Source organism: Solanum lycopersicum, chromosome 2 (genome assembly GCF_036512215.1).
Source record: "Solanum lycopersicum chromosome 2, SLM_r2.1".
NCBI classification, from domain to species: Eukaryota; Viridiplantae; Streptophyta; class Magnoliopsida; order Solanales; family Solanaceae; genus Solanum; species Solanum lycopersicum.
Window position 1 is genome coordinate 69271876 of NC_090801.1, and position 23914 is coordinate 69295789.

The 23914-nt window shown below is 34.5% G+C and overlaps 3 protein-coding genes across 7 annotated transcripts; 2 read left to right on the forward strand and 1 right to left on the reverse strand.

The window, feature by feature from the left end:
- Nucleotides 1–1850: 1850 nt before the first annotated feature.
- On the forward strand, nucleotides 1851–4760 carry LOC101250463 (E3 ubiquitin-protein ligase WAVH1-like). Of its 2 annotated transcripts, none has more exons than XM_004231920.5 (2): nucleotides 1851–2527; nucleotides 2650–4760. In XM_004231920.5, exons 1-2 carry the CDS (start codon nucleotides 2177–2179, stop codon nucleotides 4453–4455), a joined length of 2157 nt encoding a protein of 718 aa, XP_004231968.1. In that variant the 5' UTR covers nucleotides 1851–2176; the 3' UTR covers nucleotides 4456–4760. The 2 variants fall into 2 exon arrangements, with proteins under 2 accessions (XP_004231968.1, XP_025885481.1); XM_026029696.2 differs by having other exon boundaries at nucleotides 1891–2527; nucleotides 2647–4760.
- Nucleotides 4761–7305: 2545 nt separating this feature from the next.
- On the reverse strand, nucleotides 7306–14854 carry LOC101249974 (protein RMD5 homolog). 2 transcript variants are annotated; one of them, XM_019212541.3, is made up of 3 exons: nucleotides 14511–14789; nucleotides 8844–8871; nucleotides 7306–8754 (listed from the first exon to the last, which is right to left on the reverse strand). In XM_019212541.3, exon 3 carries the CDS (start codon nucleotides 8698–8700, stop codon nucleotides 7540–7542), a length of 1161 nt encoding a protein of 386 aa, XP_019068086.1. In that variant the 5' UTR covers nucleotides 8701–8754; nucleotides 8844–8871; nucleotides 14511–14789; the 3' UTR covers nucleotides 7306–7539. The 2 variants fall into 2 exon arrangements, with proteins under 2 accessions (XP_019068086.1, XP_004231966.1); XM_004231918.5 differs by lacking the exon at nucleotides 8844–8871 and having other exon boundaries at nucleotides 14511–14854.
- Nucleotides 14855–17821: 2967 nt separating this feature from the next.
- Nucleotides 17822–23894, forward strand: LOC138337109 (uncharacterized). 3 transcript variants are annotated; one of them, XM_069294051.1, is made up of 10 exons: nucleotides 17822–18156; nucleotides 19402–19483; nucleotides 19575–19780; nucleotides 20296–20413; nucleotides 20800–20877; nucleotides 20998–21085; nucleotides 21226–21665; nucleotides 21863–21990; nucleotides 22388–22474; nucleotides 23379–23894. In XM_069294051.1, the coding sequence occupies exons 2-10, from the start codon at nucleotides 19463–19465 to the stop codon at nucleotides 23488–23490; spliced, it is 1278 nt and encodes a 425-aa protein (XP_069150152.1). In that variant the 5' UTR covers nucleotides 17822–18156; nucleotides 19402–19462; the 3' UTR covers nucleotides 23491–23894. The 3 variants fall into 3 exon arrangements, 2 of the variants coding, with proteins under 2 accessions (XP_069150152.1, XP_069150151.1); XR_011214998.1 differs by having other exon boundaries at nucleotides 17837–18156; nucleotides 20242–20413; nucleotides 21746–21990; XM_069294050.1 differs by having other exon boundaries at nucleotides 17839–18156; nucleotides 20242–20413.
- Nucleotides 23895–23914: the final 20 nt, after the last annotated feature.

Below are 23914 nucleotides of genomic sequence, written 5' to 3' on the forward strand. Positions count from 1 at the left end.
AGAAAAGTAACATCATTCATTCCATTTACAAAATTCAAATTTAAAATTGAGTGACACGAAAAACAGAACTTTTTTTTTTAATATAATGAATTTCTTTTCCTCTACCCATATAAAAAAAATGACTTTTTATTTTATCTCTAAAATTGATTTTCTCACTTTTCAATTTTCTCTTCTTATTTGTGATTCACAACCCCCAAGAACAATTCTGATTTACCTTGAAAGCAAATAATGTAGAATGAGAGATTAAAAAAGTTGATTTGAGTATTTTAATGGCGAACGCGGTGGTTTGGCCATACACAGGTGCAATTTCCGATGCGTGAGAAGGGAAATTGATAGACAAAGCGACCGTCCATCGGAGCTAACGGCGTTAAAACTGAAACATTGGAAAGGACGGGAGGAGAGTGGGACGGAAGAAGAACACGTGATTGCAGGAAGAGAAGTACTGTCAACTGACATATGGAGATGTAGGGTCAAAAATATACTGTTGCTACCCACTGCACTGCTTAATGCTTAATCGTCTCTTTTCTATTTTTCCTACTTCAATATTCCAACTTATAACTATGTAAAAAATACCGTAAATTATGAATAATAATAATTAAATTTATTTATTATAAAAAGAATTTAAATAATTGATGATTTAAATTTCAACGATTCCAAGATACATAAAGCATATCAATGCAACGATTTCATAGCTAGCCTTTTTTATAAAATTTAAAAATTAAATTATCCATATATACTGTACAACATGTCATTAGACAAAGAAAAGAATCTATGCATGCTAAATGTAAGAACTATATATATATTTATAAAAAAATATATATGCATGGACAACTACATACTTATAGGATTTTCAGTCTGTTGAATAATTCCTAATTTAATTTAATATTCACAATAATAGTATGTTTGTCTTATAGGAAACCCCACCTTCTAAATTGCATTTTACTTATACTTTGTCATATGTAAAAATGAAATGGATCTTTGGCATTTTTAAGTAAAGTTTAATTACTTCATTATTGTAATATTCTATTGCATTTTTTAAATAAATTTATTAATAATGTAGACTCTCATTAGACCTCCGTTCTTCAAAAACTTGTACCTCATGTTTCATACAAGTGAAATTAATGGAGACCTATTTCTCCTCCTTTATTCTTCTTCCAATAAAATTCAATAGGAGTGTTTCTGGATTTGTTTGGATTGATTTATAAATTGTTTAAGCCAAAATAAAATTAATTTGATCTGTTTTTAAATTAATAGATCAAATCAAATATAATACACATTTATTAATTTATTTATTCCAAGTTTTATTATTATTATTTAGTTTATGGCGATTAGCTAAAATTATAAAATTTAGTGGCTAATAAAAATATACATGGAAAAATATTCTATTTTGTTAATTCATCTTTATTGAAGTAGTGTAAATTATTATTATGGTGTTATCATGGCCATTACTCCGTCTACCTCTAAAGTTACACGGTCTATAGAAAATAATTACTACTACGTATATAATAATTCAATTATTATGCTAGTTAACAGAGAAGTAATAGGAAAAGGAGATTGTAAATGTACTCAAAGGAGTCACGTGGGTTAAGAGTAAAAAAGATGTAAAGGTGAAAACCATTGTAGGAAAAGGTAGAAATAATAAAGCTAACAATAGAAAGAATTAAAAATATGCAAGTTGGCTAGTAGAGATTTCATGGCAGAGATGGTTTAAGTCCCTATTTAATAGAAATAGTCAGCAGATAAATGTAAAAGCCAATACGTTGACTTGCAAAAACCTCCATTTGCCGGTAATCCCACTTTTTTTTTAAAAAAAAATAAAAAATAAAATATTCCCACCTCGGAAAAAGCTTCTGCAATCCAATAAAAGAGACTCACTGGGATTTCAGTTTCACATTAAAGTATTCTTGGTAGTCATCTTTTTGTGTTTACTGATTATTAACAAAAAGGAAAGAGAAAGCAACGTTGCATACACAGCAAAAAGGAAAGAAGAAACCATTAAGTTTCTTATTTGTTTTTATCTTCTTCTTTATTATGTTTTTTCCTCCGTTTCTTTTGTTAATACCAAATCCAATTTCATAGACCCCAACCTTTTTTTTTTCTTCTCTCCATTATTATCATCATCACCAGCAAGCAAGAAAAACAACAAAAAGCAGAAAAAAGAATCAGAGCACTCACAATGGTTTTGGGATGGCGAAGAGCTTTTTGTACATCGATCCCCAGAGATCGAGATACTAAAGAAAAGCAAGACAACACAAACCCAACTCCGAGTCCAAGAATCAATTCCAAATTTGGGTTTTTCTCTAACCCTTCAACCCCACGCTTCCAGTCTCCCCCAGTTTCCAGTTCAATACTCCGTTGCCGGACCACCGCTGCTCCTGCCACTGTTCAGGCGGCGTCAGCCCCTGGAAGTCCAAAGCTTCAATGCAAAACCAAAAACAGCCCCCGGTTTTTTAATCGCTCTACACCATCTTCTCCACGTTCACCTTCTACTTTTTCGCTTCTCAAATCCAGCTTACGTTTTTCTAAGGTAACAATAACTGATTAATACTGTTCACTATTCTGTTCTCTGCTATCATAAACGTTTTTGTACTGTGGAATCCAATTATGTATTTTTCTTTTCTTAACTTGGTTCTTCTCCATGTTTAGCAGACTAAGTGCGGCACGTGCTTACAGACGGTGAAGACTGGGCAAGGAACTGCTATTTTCACGGCTGAGTGCTCTCACAGTTTTCATTTTCCATGTATAGCAGCTCTGTTAAGGAAACAAACAGCCCTTGTGTGTCCTGTTTGCCACGCTGAATGGAAGGAGCTACCTCTATTGTCGATACACGATACTCAAAAACCAGTAAAAGTTGAAGAGAAAACAATTAGAGAAGTATCTCCATCACCTAAAGCAAAAGGAGATGTCAAATTCACAACCGAAACCAACTTTCAGGGAAGGCCTATTTTGAAGGTATACAATGATGATGAGCCACTGATGTCTCCAACTTCTGGTGCTCGGTTCAATCCGATACCAGAATCTGATGAGTATGATGAAGAGAGTGATAATGTGGTGGAAGAATTTCAAGGATTTTTCGTGGACGCAAACGTGAAGCCGTTGAAGGATAGTTTGGTCAATTTTACCAACTTCGAGGCGAGGTTATTGCCTGAAGCAGCCGTTGTATCTGTTGGCCGGAGTTATGAAACGTATGTCATAATATTGAAACTTAAAGCTCCATCGGCGTTGACAAGGACAGCCCGAAGAGCACCTATTGATCTTGTGATGGTGCTTGATGTTAGTGGGAAAATGAAAGCTCAGAATATCCAAATGATGAAACGTGCCATGAGGTTAGTAATATCATCGCTATCCACATCCGATCGGCTTTCAATTGTTGCCTTCTCCACAACCTCCAAACGGCTTTTACCATTACGGAGAATGACAACAAGCGGAAAACGATCGGCACGTCGCATTGTAGATGCTATTGTCGCTCTAGATGGAACAGGAACCAGTGCAAGCGACGCTCTCAAAAAGGCTGCGAAAGTTTTAGAAGATCGAAGAGAGCGTAACCCCGTCGCTAGCATCATGCTCTTATCAGACTGTCCAAATGATCGTCTCACCACCACCATCTCCACCAATCAACGGTATCAATCTACCATCGTTTCCACCTGCACGCGCCTCAACAACTCGGAGATTCCGGTACATTCAATCGGACTGAACCAATCGAACGATGATGTATTCAAAAAATTCATCGGAGGCATAATAAATGTCGTCGTTCAGGATCTTCGAGTTCAAGTGGGATTCGTTTCCGGTTCGGCGCCGGCGGAAGTAGCGGCGGTTTATTCATACACAAACCGGCCCGCTGCTCTAGGTTCCGGTTCTCTCCGACTCGGCGATTTCTACGCCGAGGAAGAAAGGGAATTGTTGGTGGAACTAAAAGTTCCCACGTCAGCAATTGGGACCCACCATGTATTGTCCGTTCGATGCTCTTACAAAGACCCATCAACTCAAGAGCTCGTATACTGTAAAGAACAAGCTCTTTTGGTCCCACGTCCCCACGCCGTTCGATCATCTACCCCTAATATCCAACGGCTCAGAGATCTTTTCATTTCCACTCGAGCCATGGCTGAGTCTAAGCGATTGATTGAACGAAACGACTTAACCGGCGCGCACCACATGTTATCCTCTGCTCGTGCTTTGTTAGTTCAATCGAATTCCAGCTCAGCTGGTGAATTCGTTCACGGCTTAGAAACCGAGCTGTCTGAGCTTCATTACAGAAGGCAAAATCAAGCTCAGTCTCAGTCTCAGCAGCCACATCGACGAAGAATAAATGTACATCAAAGAGAAGATGATAAAGCTGAGCCGCTTACACCTACATCGGCTTGGAGAGCCGCTGAACGGCTAGCTAAAGTGGCTATCATGAGAAAATCGTTGAATAGAGTCAGTGATTTACACGGCTTCGAAGATGCAAGATTTTAGTTTTGTTTTTTTTTTTTAATTATTGTAGAAAATAGGTTAAAATATAGTAGTGCCTATCCATCCATATGAAGAGAAAAAACTTAAAAAACGACAAAAGGGTACCCGACGGCTCGGCGCTTTCTGCAGAGGAAAACAACAGATAGTGAAAGGGTAAAGTGGGTACCCCACATTGGGTGATTGATTTTGATGTGCTTTTGTCTTTTATCATCTCCCAAAACTTTTATAATCCTTTCTTAATGTAGAGATATTAATGATGTTTAAATGGAGATGAACAGAATAATAATCTTTCTTCAATTTGTTGGTCAGTAATTGTCTCTCTTTATCTCTTTTGTTTGCTTCTCATAATGTTCAGTATTTCTTTTGGAAATTCAAGGTTAAGTAATGCGTGATATGTTTGTTTTTTGATACTGTGCATAAATAACTATGACCAAAAACAGCCCTATCCTACCCAAGGTTTGGTATATCCCATGACGAATTTCTAACTACTGAAACGCGTGATTTCATAAAGGGAGGAATATAAACTTATTAGAGATCGAGAATACAACCTTTGATTAGTAGCCCGATAGACTTCAATTAATTCAGGATTTAATAGTTTGATTTGTTAAGTTGTTTTTAAGATGAATGAATACAAAATAGCTGATGGTATTAGTCGAGAATAGAGACTGGGGTGTTATATTAAATATAAATTTATTAGTAGTAAATGATAAATGCAAATCAACTGTTGTTGTACTTTAGTTGTGATGAAGGACAATATTGATGTATTGATTGAAGTACACCAACAGGAGCCTGGTTGCTCATCAAATAATTCCAGAGAATACCTAAATCAAAACGATTCTCTAATGATCTTGGCCTCACCTCTCATGAATCATTGCACAAAAATCCACACTAATTTAATGCCCAAATAAATACAATTTCCCTCCTAGAGAATAATGCCAACTCCAAATTATCATCATAATGGAAATGACAATATTATTTGTAAAAAATGTCATCGACATAAAAAAGTTGTGTTCTTATTTTTATATTTAAGTCTAGTTGAACTGAAAATAGGATAATTACTACTCTTTAGTTTAGTTTATAATATTTATCATAATTTTATCTTAGGATACTTATTTAATTTTTTTAGATAATAAGTTTTAAATTTTTTTTTTGAACTCTATATATCAACTTGTATAATTGATGATAATAAGTGAGAAGTTGAACGAGACAAGAGAATTCTACACTGTTGCCAAATATGAGAACACATGACATGATATACATCCCTATTTTGAAGTCATTATATCAATTGAATTTTAAAAAAAAAATTAAAATTGAAAGATAATGACCTTACAAGGGGGGATTATTTTAATATGCACTCTCTAATCCCAATAGGAAAAAAGCAAATGTGGGGAGGGTTAATCACATGGTTAGAGTGATGGACCACACATAATCATGATCAACTCCATTTAATTTTTAGATAAATCTTCTGTTCTTGAAAATCCCGAGAAAATTAGCAAGATAAAAGTGATCTATTAATGAAATTCCACGTTAGCGTAACTTTAGCTATACGTTTGTTTGTGAAAGCTAAGGAAAAAAGATAGAGAGCTTTTTTTGCAAATAGAGAAAAAAGGTTTAAGAAGAATGTAAATAATTATTACTACGATAAAGTAAGTAGGAAAAAGAGATAAAAAATATATTTACTTTTTTTCTTTTGGAAAAAAATTCATTTTATTTGAATAAAGATGTTTATCTATGAAAAATTCTTGAAGTGTTCCAAATTTGAAAATATTATTTATAAACGGTATAACTAAATACAACTCTATCGTCAACTTTTTAACTCCGTAGATTTAAAAGAAAGGGGAAAAAAATATTGTTGGTTTCTCTACATTTTTTCAAACGCCTACTAAACTTAGTACTGTACCTTCTTTTACTTTTTTGGTGGTCTTTCTCCTTAAATTGCGTACCACTGTTAGAACTTTTTGAGAATTAACTACTACTATACTATAATACTTAAAAATTGGTACGTTTTATCTGGTACCTTTTAGGCAAATTCTTAGCAATCCGAACCAAACAATTCTATTGGAACCGAAAAGACACCTACTTTTTACTTCTTTATATGTCGCAATAAAATAAGATAAAGTAGCCAATGGGAAACATAATACCTAAAACAATTACTATATGGTTCATTGATGCTGTACTTTATGTCTTCATATTCTTATCATGTTCTCTATTTGTGGGGCTGCCAATATTATTTATTTTTACCAGTATAACAGAATATCAAGATCCAAAGAGACGTGTCCCAATAAACAGAAAACACTTAATAAGTGAGTGGATATTTGAATGGGCGGACAAACCACAGTTAAAACTTCAACCATGTATGCTATTTTTGACACACTGTCTTGCTAGTTATAGATAACTATATTTGGCACTATTAAAGCGATGCGTAAACAGATATTTCATATACTCATGTGAGGGGAGTTTGTTCCTTAAATATCACGCCTTCACAAGTGTTGGACTGTCCTCCACATATATGATAACACAATCGTAGGTTATTCAACAGAAATTGACTTAGAAATAGACATCTTGAAGGTGATATTCCTACAAAGAAAACTCCGTTTAAAGTCGTGAGCTTACATGGAAAGTTTATCCAGAAACTTTTTAGGTAAGGAGTCACCAAGGTATGATTTGGTTAAACATAGTAACAACTCCGCAAGGAGAAACCAAAGGGTGTTGTAACCAAAAGTTATCAAAAAGAACACATTCTGTTGCTCAATCCAATCAATCATCAACACATTGCTGGATTTGTTTAACAACATTTGGAACTATCACAGGCATTCCTTTGAGTTCATATCACATTCGCTGACCTAAGGTATATGAACTGAAAGACTTAAGGCAGCTTATTTGCATGAAATGGTAAAGAATTCCTATTTACATCCAATTTACCATGGTACATAGAATAGAGCAGCTTAAGCACAATTAACGCTATGGTCAGAGGCACCATCAACCATGTAACGAACGAACGGGAATTGAGTTCAAAGAGCACAGAGATAAAGAGGAGGGGGGAGGGGGCGGGGGGGTAGCAAGAAGATTTTTTAATACAAAAGCTGATTAGAAGAACAATTGTCTACACTGACCGACCTCAACCTCCGTGGGGCAGTAAGGACACTTGAAAGGCCGTGTGTTGTTATTCTTTGACAGTTTGGTAATAGATTGCTTGCATAGAACATGCCCACAAGACATCAGCATAGGGGGGTTCTCCTCAGATGCCTGATCCCGACTCACTGGACAGACAAAGATAGAGTGGAACTGAAATTCTCTGTCCAAGTCCACCGGCACGGGTAACTGTTTCATGGATTGCCATTCCTGTTTTTTCCCAGTCATCACATTCATCAGTTTCAGAAGGGTTGGCAATCCCTGGACGCCTGCCGCAATGGTCACACTCAACGGACTCTCATAGGATTGACCCATAAGATTGCAGAACTGCCGAGCAAGCTCTTCAGCCAATTTATCCCAGTGGAGAGGTGATAGTAAATCTGAGTAAGGTGAGGACTCCAGTTTCTCAGCCCACAATAGACAGGCCATGAGCCTCTGGATCTCTGCCAAATATTTGGTGGCAAAAGGTGGAAAGAAAGTTCTAGCATAATTCAAAGCTCCATCTCTACCTCTGTTTTGCAGAATTTCTACAAACTGCTGCCTGTGTAACTTCATTTCAATATCAGATCCAGTCAGCTTAAGTTTCTCACTATTCGTGGTGGCCCAACTCAGAGCTGGCTCCAGGTTCCTACACCTCATGGCTTCAAGTATTTGATACATTTGCAGAAAAGGAGTTTTTTGGCCTGCAGCTTCAGATTCTCTGGCCTCATTCACGAAACAATCACCAAGATCAAAGTGGCCTTCCCGGTAGAAATGGCTGGCAATTATCTGGTTAACAGTATGGATATCAGAACCAACATTCCTGTAAGCCTTTGATATATCAGGATTGAGTGACTTCTCAAGGAGCTTTGGGTACTTGCTTAGTGCAACATTTAGTTCTTTTTGTGTTCCTTCCATCTGACTGAGTGGAGCAACTTCCTTCAACTTGGCTTTAAGTTCACTAAGAATCACTTTGTGTTCACTCAAAGAAGCAGTATCATTAGCTGACTGTATTCTCAACAGTGCTTGCTCTATTTCATGACCGATCTGCTCTATCACTTCTTGAGACTTTGATGATGCAACCTTTTGCTTCTTTGTGACACGATCAAAGGCATCTTTAATGGTACTCAGCTCCATTTTCTAATTTCTTGAATTCCTGCTAGAATTTCTCGGTGTAAAATTGTCAATCCCCTGGAAGAAAAGAATACGTCATTATGCCTGTACACATGGACACAAATAGTAGATAGGAAAAGGAAATGAGGAATCCATCAGTGCCTAACCACCAGACTTGATTGTGTGCGCTTGTGCCTGCAAAAAATATTTTTACTCCTAAGAACTACCCAACTTTATATCATTGTGAAACACAAGATCCTAATTAGCTAAGCTAAAAGAAAGTTTAAGATCCTTAAAGAACCAGAAAGGTGACAGGATGATTAAAAGTTAGTAACTAATTAGGTATGGAATATTTTAATTACTTTATTGTATACCTTTACCAGCTGCCAGTATTGTCTCGACAGATGAGAAAACACACACACATCTCTCCCCTCACATGATATCTACCTTGCATCAATGCTTCAGTACTTCACAACCAACTATATCCCTTTCTTCAGCCCATTTTAACCAAAGCAAATAGACCAAAAGATAAAGTTGTTTGACTTATACATGATGCATTAGGAAAAGTTAACATAGTTGCTGGAGTTCGAATGTGAAGTTGTTGTTAACAAAGAAAAAGCACCACATTAAATTTGTCAAACTTTGAAACCTAAGAAAAAATAAGGGAAATGTTAAGACAATGGTTTTTGAGCCTAAATCAACCACAGAAGTCAGGTTATGATATGAAGATTGTCCAACAAATCATGTAAAGAGACAACCAGTGTTGTGAAAAGCGCAGAAAAGAGCGCTTCAAAGCGAGGCGACCCTTGTGCGCTTTTTTATCTTGAGGCGAGGCGATCTGAAAAAAGCTCTCGCTTCAGAAGAAGAAGTGAGAAGCGACCCTAAGGCAAAAGCGCAATAAAGCGCGCTTTCTATAAAAAAAAAAAAAAGAAGCGACATTAGGGTTTTTTAAAAAAAATAGGTTTTTTTTTATAAAAAAATTCTGAAATATAACCTTCTCTCTCCTCACGACTCTTTCCCTTCTTTCTCTCCTCGCGACTCTTCTTTCGCGATACTTCTTTCCCTTCTTTCTCCCCTGACGATCTCGACTGAGGCTGCCTCTCTCTTCAACCTCGACCGCAGGTAACTTTTTGTTCATCTCTTTTTAGCGAATGTTTATTAGTTCATCTCTCTGAGTTTCTTTTCTCCTAAAATATACAATCTTCGCCTGTGCTTCATCTCTTCATCTCTCTGAGTTTCGACTACTCTAGTTTTTTCTTCTTCTTCTCTTCTTTTCTTCATCTCTGTTGCCTGCTCTGTTTCTAATTACTGACTGTTGCCTCCTATGTTGTTGTTTTTTCAATTCTTTTTCTTTTTCTTTTTTTTTAATTTTGTGATCAGCGTGTATGTTAGCAGCCTTTTTTTATTTTTTTTTTAAACTTCCTTTTTGTTTGTAATATTTAGTGAACTCGTATTTTCTCATTCAAGATGCCACAAAAGAGGGATCCGGCTTGGGCATATGGAACTCCTATGGGTAGTAACACAAAAGTCAAATGTATCTTTTGTGATGTGACATACAATGGTGGAATCTTTCGTCACAAAAGGCATCTCATGGGTGGCTATAGAGATGTAAAAGTATGTCTGGAAGTCCCGAATAAAGTGAGGGAAGAGATCAAAGAATATATGTTGAACATGTGAGAAACTACGTTACATTAATACATTATTACTAATTTATGATATCTTAATCATCCCAAGTCCTCCTATTAATTACTTTCTACTATGTGCAGATTCATAGTAAAAAGATAAATAGGCTGGAGTTGACACGCCTCAATGATCTAGTGTTCATCAAATATAATAGAACATTGGCGCGTCGTTACAAGGCTCGTAATACCATTGATCCAATTTTGTTGGATAGTATTGATAAGGCAAATGAATGGTTAACTGGAGCACCACAAGATCACCAAGATGAAGAAGTGTACGAAGGAGAAAGTCTCACTTATGGTGATGTTTCTGTGGCAAGTGGTGTTGAGGAGAATATTTATAGTTTTAGGGGGAGTACATTAAGGGGCAAGGAAAGAGAAGTTGGAGGTTCTAGTGCAAGTCAAAACCTTGTTGATGAGCCTTCTGATGATGAAGAAGATGACCAAGTAGAACCCTTGGTTATGACACTTGAAGAATTTGAGGATCTTGTTGAAGAATAGGAGTTTGAATATTTTGTGATTTAATTATATTTTTGATTTTTTGCTTTATATGTTATGACTTATGAGTAGTTTTGCCAATGTAATTTCTTTCAATCTAAGACTATATTATCTCTATTTAGTTATTTAATATTTTTTTATTTTATACTAAATGTCGCTTTTTGAAAGAAAAAAAAGCGCGTGCTTCGCTTCACGCTTTTCACTTCTGTGAAGCAAGCCCTCGTCGCTTTTTCCGCTTCTATTTCCAAAACACCGGAAACAACTCATTCTCTCAAAAAACATGGGACTCTTAATGCCCCTTGCCCAATGCTTGAACACCTGGAGTGTGGACAACATAAGGAGATAACAGATCGTTCAAATGTTTGCATATCACGTGTGTACATCTAGAGTCATGTATGTCTAGAAATTAAAACTTATTGTAATTAGATAAGAAAAATCTTATAAAATATTCTATAAGATTCCTTAAGATACTCTATATTCACTTATAGAATATTTAGTTACCTTCATAGGATAGAGATACTAATTACCTACCACGTATGTAGCCCAACACTCCTATATAAGTGGGCACCCTCTTGAACATTATTATTTGATCATGTCAATGATATGTCTTCTCTGACCTCACATGGTATCTCTACAATCTTGTTAAAGACTGGGATAGCTTTGTCGATGGGTGTTGTTGGCTCACACGTGACAGCCTCCTTTGAATGTTGGTTCCATTCATGTCTCTGGCTATCAGTGTCACTACTATACAAATATTCAAGCGTCACTCATCCACAATGACCATTCACACATCGCTCTTTTCTACAACTGCTTCGGCACCACTACTCTCTAGGATCGTTCAAACACTATTCATCTTTCTAGTGATGGTTTTAGTGACACTCTCTTCAGCAAGAAGTGTGTGACTTCCTATGGAACTTTTCTACCTATTCAAGTTATACAAGTAATATCCTAGAGGTTGGCAACATCAGTTGGAGCGACTAATTTCGCGAGGTACGTGCTACCTATACCTGCCACAAGTATAGGTACCAGTAACTCTTTCCACAAGAACTTGGATGGATGGGAAGAAATCACATAAAATTTTGAACCTGACACCTTATGGTTGTCTATGTAGCAACTAATAAGGGAACAACAGATGATAATTGAAATCAAAAGCAAGACACTAAAAGAGATCAATACTACGACAGACAACACCCACCCTAAACCCTTCGAACGCTACACCTTGAGAGCCTAACTTAAATATAGTCATTTTCGCTAAACAATGGCAACCCAGGAGAACTGCAAGGAGGGTTCTTGACACTACCATACGTAAATCACAAGGGACACAAGGAAAAAGAGCATGTTTCGAGTGGAATATGCATTTGTGAATATGTATGAATATTGTTTCTGTAGCAAATACAAGCCGAAGAATGCCAATGAAAGGTTACTGAAACGAATATATTGGACAGGTCATTTATAAAGAGGTTTAGATAGGCTACTACAATTAAAAAAATGAAAAGGAAGGTTCAATTAAAAAAATGAAAAGGACGGTTCAACGAAATGGCCCAAAACCTAGAGATATCAGAACTAGTACTCATGTTGTTTTAGTTCGGAGCTTTTTTCTCTTCAATAATCTGCATATTCTACTTTATGGACTTCCAAAACTACCATAAAAAAGCTCTTTGAAACTAAAGTATTTAACACATATTGCATTTTGTTGTCAAAGGCTGAGCAAGGCATCTGCTACCACGAAGGACTGATCTAGATTGTACTGTTGTATCTCAACATTCAACCTGCCATCGTAAATTTACACTCGACTCCCCATTAATATAGTAATATGTACTACTTTCACTGTCCTATGTCCTTTAAAACCTTTCCCACAATCAAGAAACGTGTACTGCATCAAGCCTAGACGTCCTTATTGCTTGTAAAACCAAACCTTTAAAATAACGATCTCCTCCAAGTGGGTGTGACAAACGTTATGCAAGTTCTCTTATACCAGGGTTTAGTTTTTTAAAAAAATATGCTAGGTGTTGTATTGTATCTACTACCTATCTTACTGGTCAGAGTTATTTGAACCTCTAATTACAGAAGGTAACAAGTATTAATCAGTGGAATATTTGAGGTGCATGAAAGAGACCCTAATAACATAATTATAAGAAAAATAAGAATAAGGTCGCCTTAAACACTTCAAGTTGACAATGAGTGTTTTAACAAAATCATCCATTGTTCCATCGGCTTACTGCATACTCCTCCGTTTCAATTGATTTGACTAAGTTTGTCTGGACACAGAGTCTAAGAAAGTAAACAAAAATTATGAATCTTGTGGTTGTTAACTAAAAATATGTATAATGTACCAAACCGGCCTTTAATTTTGTAATCATAAATATGCCACATGGAATTTTAAAATTAAACAGTTAACATAAAAGGAAAGAGGCATTCTCTTTAAAATGGACTAATAAGGAAAGTAAGACAAACAAATGAAACAGAGAAAGTATTTTCTAAAAATTAGACTACATTGAAAATAGTGAAGTATGTGATGATGCATAATTTTTCATTATAATTTTGAACAGAAGAAAGCAAAAAAGAAGCATGAACTTTAGGTTTCAAAATCAAATCAAATAGCACATCCGCTGTTATACCCAATAGTATGAAGAATTTAGCCATCATTTTTGTTATCCTTTTATAACCAAGAAATCCTCAAGGGTCTCTGTGCACACAGTTAAGAAAGAATAGAACATGACCAAAACAATTCAACATGATCAATTGATCAATTGATCTGCAAAAATTACATTAGTTGGCAGACGAGATAAGAATTGACACCGCAAGATAGATTCAGATGCTGCATTTAGACCACACTAATCTAATGCAGAAATCTCAAGATTGAGGGCACTATCCTTCTAATTAAATATTTTTTCTTAATGACTTGCACATAAACCATTCCACGGTATTCACACTACGGATGCAGATTTCAATGAAACTTGAATATGTGCACTTAGTGCTTCAGTACCTACCATTTTATGACATGAAAGATTTGTTTTATGTTTGATTGAGGAATTCAAGAAAAAATACATGTCCAAAAGCCATTTCATGTAAGGGAAACTGTGAGATGCAGACTTCAACAATATTGGAATATCTACACTTGTTGCTTGGGTAACTAGGCCTTTCTGATTTGATACACATTAAAGATTTCGTCTGTGCTTGAAAGGAGGAATTCAAGAAAAGTAGTAAATCCAGTCTAAACTTCAGTGGATTAGTTGTGGCTTTAATTTGTAACTGGAATCAGAAGAACTTCTGGTTGAATTGTGCCCCCACTAACCTAAAAGTTGAGCTAAGACGATCCTAATTCACAACAAAAATACTCCTAATCTAATATAGATTGAAAATTCTTCCAATTAACAGAGCTCAAATTATTACTCAGAAATTTCATTCATCAGAATTAGCTTCCAACGGAAATGAATTCATTAGCACGCGTCTCATCCTCAAATTCTCAACAAATAAGCACAGAGCAAGCAACGAAGAGGGTAAAATATCCGCACGCTACTAATTAAAAATTTACATGTTCTTAGCTCAGAACTGGGCCGTAGATCTGAAAAATAACTGCTATATCTTCAGAATAAATGATTAATTTATTACTATAACAGGTAACAATCAACAAACAATTATAGCATAAACACTCACCCGATAGCCGGATCTTCAAACCTGAAGATGATCCCAACAGTCAACGTCTAGAAAGTTCCAACAATCCTCAGAAAGCTAGATTAAGATTTTGAATCGAACACTTAACAACATGCAGGATTTCGAGCGGGTGATGGAGCAAGGAGGACGATGAAGCGGATGAGGGAAGGATGGTTTGCAGGTGAAGATTGTGGAAGAGACGAGAAGATGGGGTAGGGTTTCCTCCGTGGCTGCTGTGTTTTATTTGGTTAAGAAAATGCTGCGGAAGTTGTTGAGGGTGTCAAGAATCGAACCCACGGCTCGAGTATCATCCTTTAAAAAGGAAAAATTCATAAATTTTGTGAACCGAATAAAAATGTCTTCCATTTATATTATAGTCTTGCCAAAAAAGTCATTATTGTTAGATTATCTCTAATTTTATTTTATTTTACCCTCATTTTTATATTTATGTAGTCCAATACAGATTGAAAAGATGTTGAACGTACATTCAAAAGTTTGCAATTATTCTAGGACAATCTAATATTTGGAAAAAGAAAGATCTACATGATATAACGACTACATGTATCATATTGCACAATATGATAATCGAGGATGGACGTTATCTTAATGTACCAATTCAAGATGTTGTAGAGGCTCCAATTACAGCGATAAAAATAGTGGTAGATGAAAATATTTGATGTGAACATTTTATAGCTAGACATAAAAAAAATTACGAAAAAATGCGTCAATAGAGCATTTATATGAGCAACATAATAATCTTGAAAGTTAATATTTATGTAATGCTTATATGATTTCACTTGTATTTAAATGGTTCACCAACTTGCATATTATATAATATTTGTTTTTAATTATATTATTTAAAAATATAATATATATTAAAAAATAATTTGAAAAGGAATATATATACATGAATATTTTATAAGAGTGATTATTTCAGAAAAAAATGGAGAGATTTATATTATGAAATAAAAAAAATAATGAAATAGAAATAATAAAATAATATTGAGGAGAGAAAAAAAATCATTTTTAAAGAGTAAAATAAAAAATTGCACTGGAGTTAATTGTCAGAAAAAATAGAGAACTTTGAATTTGGAAAGTGAAATAGAGTGTAGGGTTGGAGATGCCCTTAATATTTTGGTTCAAAAATATCCTTCGAGTATTTAGAAATATCCCTATAGTTTTTTAAAGGAAAAATTGTATATAATGATAAATTAATAATTCAAATTAAATATTATAATCACATTTTAATTTAATTGTGTCATGTAGCAAACTGTTTGTTAGTCTAGTTTCTCTCTCAAACTCTCGCTGGCCATTGTCCCGCTCTCTCGCTTTTATACAAACACAAATGTATAAAATGCGTTTGTGTTTGTATAAAGAAAGAAAAAATTATATATATACATATATTTTTGTTCTCCTCTCTTCCCTCTCTCACTACCCTCACCTCTCTCACTTATACAAACAGCTTCGAAATGTATAAATTGTGTTTCTATTTGTATAAAGCGAGAGAAAATTGTATATACACATGTAAATACATATATTTTCATTCTATACACTTATAATTATATAATACAAATATTTCTTGCGCAATTTTATTTTGTCTTCTCTCTTTCTCATTTTATACATACACAAATTATACAACTGATCTTTTGTATACCTTTTATATATGCTTAGCGAATTACATAATTGGTTTCTTTGCATATGTATAGTGAATTATATAAAAAAATAAATAAATTGTATTTGTATATATATATATATGTGTGTGTGTGTGCGTGGTGGTGGTGGGGGTGGGCGTGTGTGCGCGTGCGTGCATGTGTGTGTGTGTGTTTGTTTGATATGGAGCACAATTATGCAAAATATAATTATAACATACAAAAATAATTTTTATGTTTACTATATGTGAAAGTTTACTCATATTTTAAACACATGTTCTTTCTAATAAAAATATTTTTAAAGGAGTTTATTATTGTTTTATTTCTTTTAAAATTACTTTAACAAATAAAAAGGTAGGGAATATTTTTTTGTTTGTTAATCTAATTTTATTAATTAAAATAAAATAACTTCATGTACTCTTTTAAGATAATATATGTCATGTATATGAGATCATAGTAAATACTTAGTTAATTTTGTTATATAACAATAAAAAATAATTATAAAACAATAAGAAATATTTTCATTTTTTATTTTTATTTTTTTAATTGAAGTAGGATAAACATTGCTAATTTTTAAAAAATATTATTTAAAAGGAGCATGTTAAAAAGAAAATAAATAATATATTTATTTGGAAAAAATATACTTGTGGTCCATTAAATAACATAAGGCCAACTTTGAAATAAAATATTGACGATAAAGGCACTTTTTAGACCAAACTATAAATAAAAGACATTTTTATTTATTTTATATAGTTTGAAGATATTTTTGACAATTTTCAATATTTAAAATTAAAATAAAAGATAGATATATTCCTCAATTTTGCATTTTAGAGTGATTATATTTCCTGTTAAAATCATATCATGAAATGCGTTTTAATATTTTTCAAAAATCACGATATGAGAATTTCATATCACAATTTGAGATGTTTTTAATATAAAAATTGATTCACAAATTTATAATCTGTCAAAACAACTCACATTTATATATACTAACAATTTATTTTATATGTAAATAAAATTTATAATCACATCATTACTTTTAAAAATTTATTATCCTCACTTACATAAAATTATTATTTTCACCAATACATAGTCACTTTAACTCATACCAACCGATTGTTGAGTAATAAATTGTTCTCTTATTACTCCATCACCTAAATATTACTTCTATTGTTTTGTATTTAATAAAACTGAAAGTAACAATATTGGTTCGTTTTCTTGGTCACATGATCGAGAATTGCAAGTTCAACGTGGAAAAATTGTCCGTATTATGTGAGAGGATTATATTAAAGACATGTACACTGCAATTTATGTTTAATTTTTTTTATTAAATTAAAGTTAGATGAAATAGTTATCTAAGTGGAGACCAAATAATTTGATAGGAATTTATTATGTGATTTTATAAATTTTTATTTATTTAGTAAAAGGAAAAACAAATTAAAACTATTTTAATAGTTTTACAATTTCTTATATTTATGTGAAATATAAATATAAATTAATATTTTTATATCATATATTTTAAATATAAATAAAATCATATTTATGTATTATATCTTGTTATGAAACAGTGATTTCCTTTCTTTGAGGTCGTTCTCATTCCCAAACAAAACCTCAACATGACTTTGTCAAAATATCTTTTACGCGCAAGGGTAAAAGAAAACAAACAGAAATCAACAAATTAGGAAACATTGATATTAGTTAGCCAAAAATAAAAGGAATAAATACACCCAAAGGCAACGCCTTATTGCATACATTTTTCTCCCACCGTTCCACGGAAAAGCCACCAAGTATGTTGAAACCGAACGCGGATTCGGGCTATATACGCCCGGCGCACGATAGACTTGGCCTCGTTTGTTCTGGGTCATTCCTCCAGCTCTCTCTTTTCTATATTATTCACCGTTTGCCCATTCACAAAGAAGCCGGATCGTTACTTTCGTTTTGTGTTCTTTGCATCTACGCCCTTTTCGGTATTATTCGACTCCATCGGCTAGGTTTTTCAGGTATTGAAGATCTATTACTAAATGTTTTCGAAAATTATTGATTATTGAATGAATTCCTGGTGCTTTTCGGTATTTTGATCGATTTTAGGTACATATTTAGCTAAATATCTTGGATTTGTACGCTTCTTGGATATTAATTACTGAGAATTTGAGACTTCTTGTTCTTCATTAAAAATTAGGGTTTCTAACAGTCAAAAAAAATTATGATCGATTACTAGGTTTTCTTGAAAATTATTGATTCTTAATGAATCACTGGTGTTTTTCAGTGTGCAAGATCGATTCAGGTGATGGTTTTTCAAATATTCTGGATTTTTAGGCTTCTTGGATATTAATTACTGACAATTTGGGACTTCTTGTTCTTCATGAAACTAGAGTTTCCAACGATAAAAAATAAAATCAATTACCGATTATTGATTCTTGAATGAGTCACTTGTGTTTTTCGGCATTCTTGATCGATTCGGGTAATATTTATTTAAATATCTTGGATTTGTATGCTTTTTGGATATTAATCACTAGACAAGTTGGGACTTCTTGTTCTTCCTAAAGAAACTAGGGTTTCTAACACATAAAAAATAAAATAAAGATCGATTACTAAGTTTTCACAAAACTATTGAGTTTTGAATGAATCACTGTTGTTTTTCGGTATTCTTGATCAATTCAGGTAATATTTATTCAAATATCTTAGATTTGTAGGCTTCTTGGATGTTAATTACTGACAATGTGAGACTTGTTCTTCATAAAAAACCAACAATCAAAAATAAAATTAAGATCAATTACTAAGTTCTCATGAAAATTATTGATTCTTGAATGAATCACTGGTGTTCTTTTTTGGCATTTTTGATCGATTTTTGAATATCTATTCACATATAGAAAATGGATTTGTAGGCTTCTCGAATATTGATTACCGACAATTTGGGACTTCTTGTTCTCCCTAAAAAACTAGGGTTTCTAAATATAAAAAATAAAATAAAGATAAATTACTAAGTTTTCATGAAATTTTCAACTCCTCGACCAATTCAAAATTTGTATAATTATCTCTGATATGTTTCCAAAATATGCGATCATTGGTAGATATTGATTGCTTTTGTCTTCTGCAAATCAACTCAATTTAGGTGTGAATTGGTTGTTGAAATGTAACAAGTTTTAGAATTTCTCTTGTTACTGTGTTATGTTGGAAATTGTTTTATGCTTTACCAATGTGTGCTTATCTCCGTGATCATAACTTCCATCTCTCTCTCTTTTCAGGACTTCTGATTGTTGGTGTTTGTGCATTATTGAGAACTTGATTGGCTGACCCAGAACAGCTATGGGCGAATATGAAAGAGATGTAATTTAATTTTTATTTTTTTGAATATCCATTATTCTTCTGAATTGTTTATCTTCTGCTTTGATATGACAGCTTTATTGTATTCATTCAGGAATGTGAGGAGTATGAAGATTTGGATGAATATGAGGAAGAAAGCGGTGCAGAGGAGGAAGAAACCCAGCAGCCTCCAGAAGAGTTGTTGGAGTACTTGGAGCTGAGACAACGACTGAAAGAAGGCATCAGGAAGCAGATGAAGAAAGAATTAGGTTCTGCTAATGGCCTTTCTGGTGAAATTAAAAAGGCATTGCCAAGGGACAAGTAAGTATCAGTATTGCGTTTCAGATTTGGATACCCTTGTTTGTTGTCAATATGGTATCTCCTTGATATAGAATCTATCAATTCTGTGAAATGAATGTACTCTCACCTACTCTGCTGCGCAAACCGATGTCAAGTGGATTTTTGGATGTCTATTTATATGTCTTCTTTCGATATATGATTGACATCCCTCTGCCTGAGTTTCTTTTGAAGCTGTTCACTGTTGAAGATAATTAGGACTTCTGCGAAAAATCTGATTTCTAGATTCGTTTGTTTCTAGCTTTCATGGCATAGTTGCAAAAAGTATTGCAGCATGCCAGGAAAGCTGCGCACAATAGCCCTGCCCTGGACCCTGCACATAGCAGGAGCTTCATGCACCGAGCTGCCTTTCTTTTCTAATTGCATGAAAAAGTATATCTTACTCCTTTTAAAGATTTATTGATGGGGGTATACATTGATTTCAGTTTTGCAGCTTATGGTGTTGGTCTTAATTCCTGTTTCTTTTCCGGCACTTTCAGTTATGGTTCCTTCTTTGGACCTTCACAGCCTGTAATTGCTCAAAGAGTAATCCAAGAAAGCAAGTCACTATTGGAGAACCCAAATTTGGTAGCAAAAGTCATGAAGTCAAACCACACTGTATGTATCAAGTTTTAATTCATATGAAGATGCATGTGCTTCAGTTTAGTTTTCTTAATTCTATATTTCTTGAAGGTTTGTTAGGTATCATCACAAGTACGCTCTTGTAGTGTACATGCTAAGAGTCTAAGACAACACTTTAGCTTCCACCTTCATCACAAGTACGCTCTTGTAGTGTACATGCTAAGAGTCTAAGACAACACTTTAGCTTCCACCTTCAAACTAGGGAAAATTTGTGATGTCTATGACATGCCAATATTGCATGGTTAATTGTTGTCATCTTTATTGGAGCCTATGGACATTGATGGCACATACGTACCTTTCCATTGATTTCAGTGGCATACCACATACTTTATATCTGTTGCATTGCATTTCTGTTCTTGCAGAACAATAAGAGCTCTTCATCAGAACACACAAGATTAGAATCTGGTACCAGAAACAATGCACCGGAAGTCAACAATGGGGTACTGAATTTATTTAGTGGAAATTGATTGTACTTCTCTTTATTGTGCTTTACTTCTGATTTCCTCTGTATTTTGCTGATGCCTTTCTTAAACTCTTTTTTGCCATATGAATTTCTGCAGTTAAAAACGAAGGTGCAGATGTTAAGAAATACAAGAGATTACTCATTTCTATTATCTGATGATGCTGAACTTCCTGTTCCACCAAAAGGTTCTCTACCTCATAAAGCCGCTGTTGCTAATTCTGGAGTGTTTTCTGTCGTAGCTGATCTCATCATTTATTTTAGTGGCTCAGGGTGTAATCTATTTATTCAGAAAACTTATTATATATTTTTTTTGCTGTACGAGTAGCTTTACCACCAAGCACCAAGCAATCTTCAAGCAATACTGGGAGAAAGTTGCGAGATGATCATGTAGTACGGAAACGTATACTGGGAAGCAGTCAAATGCCACATCGACTGTTGAGTCAGAAATCTGTTTCTGTTAGTAAACAAACTCAACTAGCATTAGATTCCAGGAAACAACTGGGTAGCAGTAAAGGGAGTGAGCCTGGCCGGCCTTTGGGAGTGCAGCCCAAAATCATAGGTGGTCCAAACGGCAAGAGGGTTTTGACACCATGCGTAAAGAGCACCGTGCCTGCTTTGCATAAGTCAACCTCTTCAAAGTTGCAACCTTCTATTCCAAGGCAATACTTGGTACCGAAAAAGGAAATACTACAATCAGGAAAATCAAAGGTGATGCCCCAACAAGCTGAGCCTTCATACAAACAGAAGCTGATCATGCAGAAACAGGTAGTGCCATCGTCTAATTCTCAGGTCTCACCTATATTTTCATTTGCATGCTATCCATTTTATCTTTTCCTTCTCTGCAGAGAATGAAGACCTACTTACCCTTCATTTTGGTTTGGGTCCTTCTTGGGGGTGGGTGGGGGTTCCAAGGAGTAGTGGTGGTGATGAAGAATGCTCATCTTGATTGTTGATTTTAACAGATAAAGCAACTGCCTCCTAAAAATGCAATTCGTTTTTTGGAAGATAGGCGCCCTGCAAGAAAGCCGATGAGACATGAAGAAGAAGAAGATGGAGCAGAAGCTATTAGTATGATTAGGAGGATGTTTAGGTACTAATTCTACTATTTTTATTTTTATTGTTATTATTATTATTATTATCAATTTATTTGTTGTAGGTCTCTTTTAGTTTATTCATTTATCTAAGGGCTCGTGAGACTTGAGAACTTTATAGCCTTTAATAACGTTTTTGTACAAGAGGATACTCTTCCCAGTGGAAATGGATTAAGTTAAATATTTACTTTCTCTGATACATAGTTGATTTAGATGAAACTTGTTTTATGGTTCTTTATGTGATGTAGTTAAATGAAACAATATACCACAGGTGGGGTCGGGGAGATAGTTAAATTAAGATTTCTGATAACTGCAAGGTGCTGCTCGCTTTGATAATGCTTAATGTTGAATTTCATGTAGTTTGTTGGCCTGAGGAAGTACCATCTTTTTTTGCAGGTATAATCCCAACAGGTATCAAGATGAGGATGATACTAGTGATATGGAGGCTAATTTTGATGACATACTGAGGGAAGAAAAACGAAGGTTGGTGACAATCCTCTTCTTTTTTTTTTCAGAACTTTTTTTCAACATTTGTTTGTTCATGCTTAGTGCCTCTTTCACTGGATCTGCTAGTGCAAGCAATCTCACACTCTCTACCCTCTCAAGCAGAGGAAGGCATAAGTATGAACTTAATCCTCGGGATAAAAGTTCAAATTCAAGACTTCTCCAAGTTTAGACATTTCTTTCTCTCCCTTTTTTTTAGAAATAATCTGTTATGCATTTCATAAAGAGAGGATTAAACACACAGCATGGGTGAAGTTGAGAGGAAATACTGTCCTTCTGGCTTTTCGTTTGTTTTACTGTGATGTCAAGACAAAGAAATAGTCTGGAAACAGTAAAATTTCAAAACTATAGTTAATTTCCTTTGTGGTTGGCTCTAAACGTTTTTTTTCTTTTGGATTTTTCCATTACAATTTTGAAACCTTGAACCAATGCTTGTGACAGCTGCTTTATATAAAACCAGCAACTTTTCTAGACTGGTGTGTGTTTGTGTTTGGGGGAGGGAGGTTCTTGGCGGAGGAAGAAAATGTTTTCCAATTCTGTCAATGGTAGTAGGAAAAAAATGTTCTATGAGTTGCAATTTCAAGTTTATTGTCTCCTCTCCCTCCACCCAATCCCCACTTCCCATCTCATCTCGCCTCCATAGTATTTTGCTAGATAACATGTAAATTCTCTTTGGATAAATATTTTCTTGCTTACTTACCAAACAAGATAACAGTTTCTAGAAAATCATTTTTTGTGGAAAACATTTTCTCCATACATGTATTGTCTGTTTGCTGGTGTGCTCCTGGTAGTACTTATCTTGTCACTGATAACGTCTTCAATAGTCTCCTGTGCAAGCAAGAGAGGAAGATGAGTGCTGACCTCAATTTATTTTGTTCTCCAGTGCGAAAATAGCAAAGAAAGAGGATGAAGAAGAACTCCGGAAGATAGAAGAAGAAGAAAGGAGGGAGCGGTTGAGGAAAGAGTCAAAGAAGCGCAAGTTGAGCCATCAGTGATGGGAAATATGTTTTCCTTGCTTGTTAGATAGAACTATAGAGGATTTGTATTATGCTAGCACAAAGTAAAGGGGGCTCGTGGGAAGTTTGTACAGTAATATCTCAATCTCCGCTTGATTTACCTGTTGATTTGTATCTACTGAGCGTTGTGGCTCATTGCACAAGCACGGTTGCAACAGAGTTTTTAGTCTTCTTGGAGCTGCAATAATTTAAAGCTCCTGTTTGTAAGCCATTTGTGAGAAAAATCTCAGGTACATGAGCATCTGTTGGGTTATTTGCTACATTATTTTCTGCCATGACATGTGCTTATTGGAGTACTTACATTCGACTTGCGTTATAATTCACATATTGGTTTCTGAATTTTTAGTTATTATGAATTATAAATCATTAGTGTTTTATGCTTATACTATTGTTTTTTTGCGTT

Bases quoted from the DNA above. Each gene is read 5' to 3' on its own strand.
- LOC101249974 (XM_004231918.5), bottom strand. From the start codon at position 8,700: ATGGAGCTGAGTACCATTAAAGATGCCTTTGATCGTGTCACAAAGAAG.
- LOC138337109 (XM_069294050.1), top strand. From the start codon at position 19,463: ATGGGCGAATATGAAAGAGAT. The intron at 19,781-20,241 runs GTAAGTATCAGT...CATTGATTTCAG, and splicing joins AAGGCATTGCCAAGGGACAA to TTTTGCAGCTTATGGTGTTG. The intron at 21,991-22,387 runs GTACTAATTCTA...CTTTTTTTGCAG, and splicing joins ATGATTAGGAGGATGTTTAG to GTATAATCCCAACAGGTATC.
- LOC101250463 (XM_026029696.2), top strand. From the start codon at position 2,177: ATGGTTTTGGGATGGCGAAGAGCTTTTTGTACATCGATCCCCAGAGAT. The intron at 2,528-2,646 runs GTAACAATAACT...CTCCATGTTTAG, and splicing joins CCAGCTTACGTTTTTCTAAG to CAGACTAAGTGCGGCACGTG.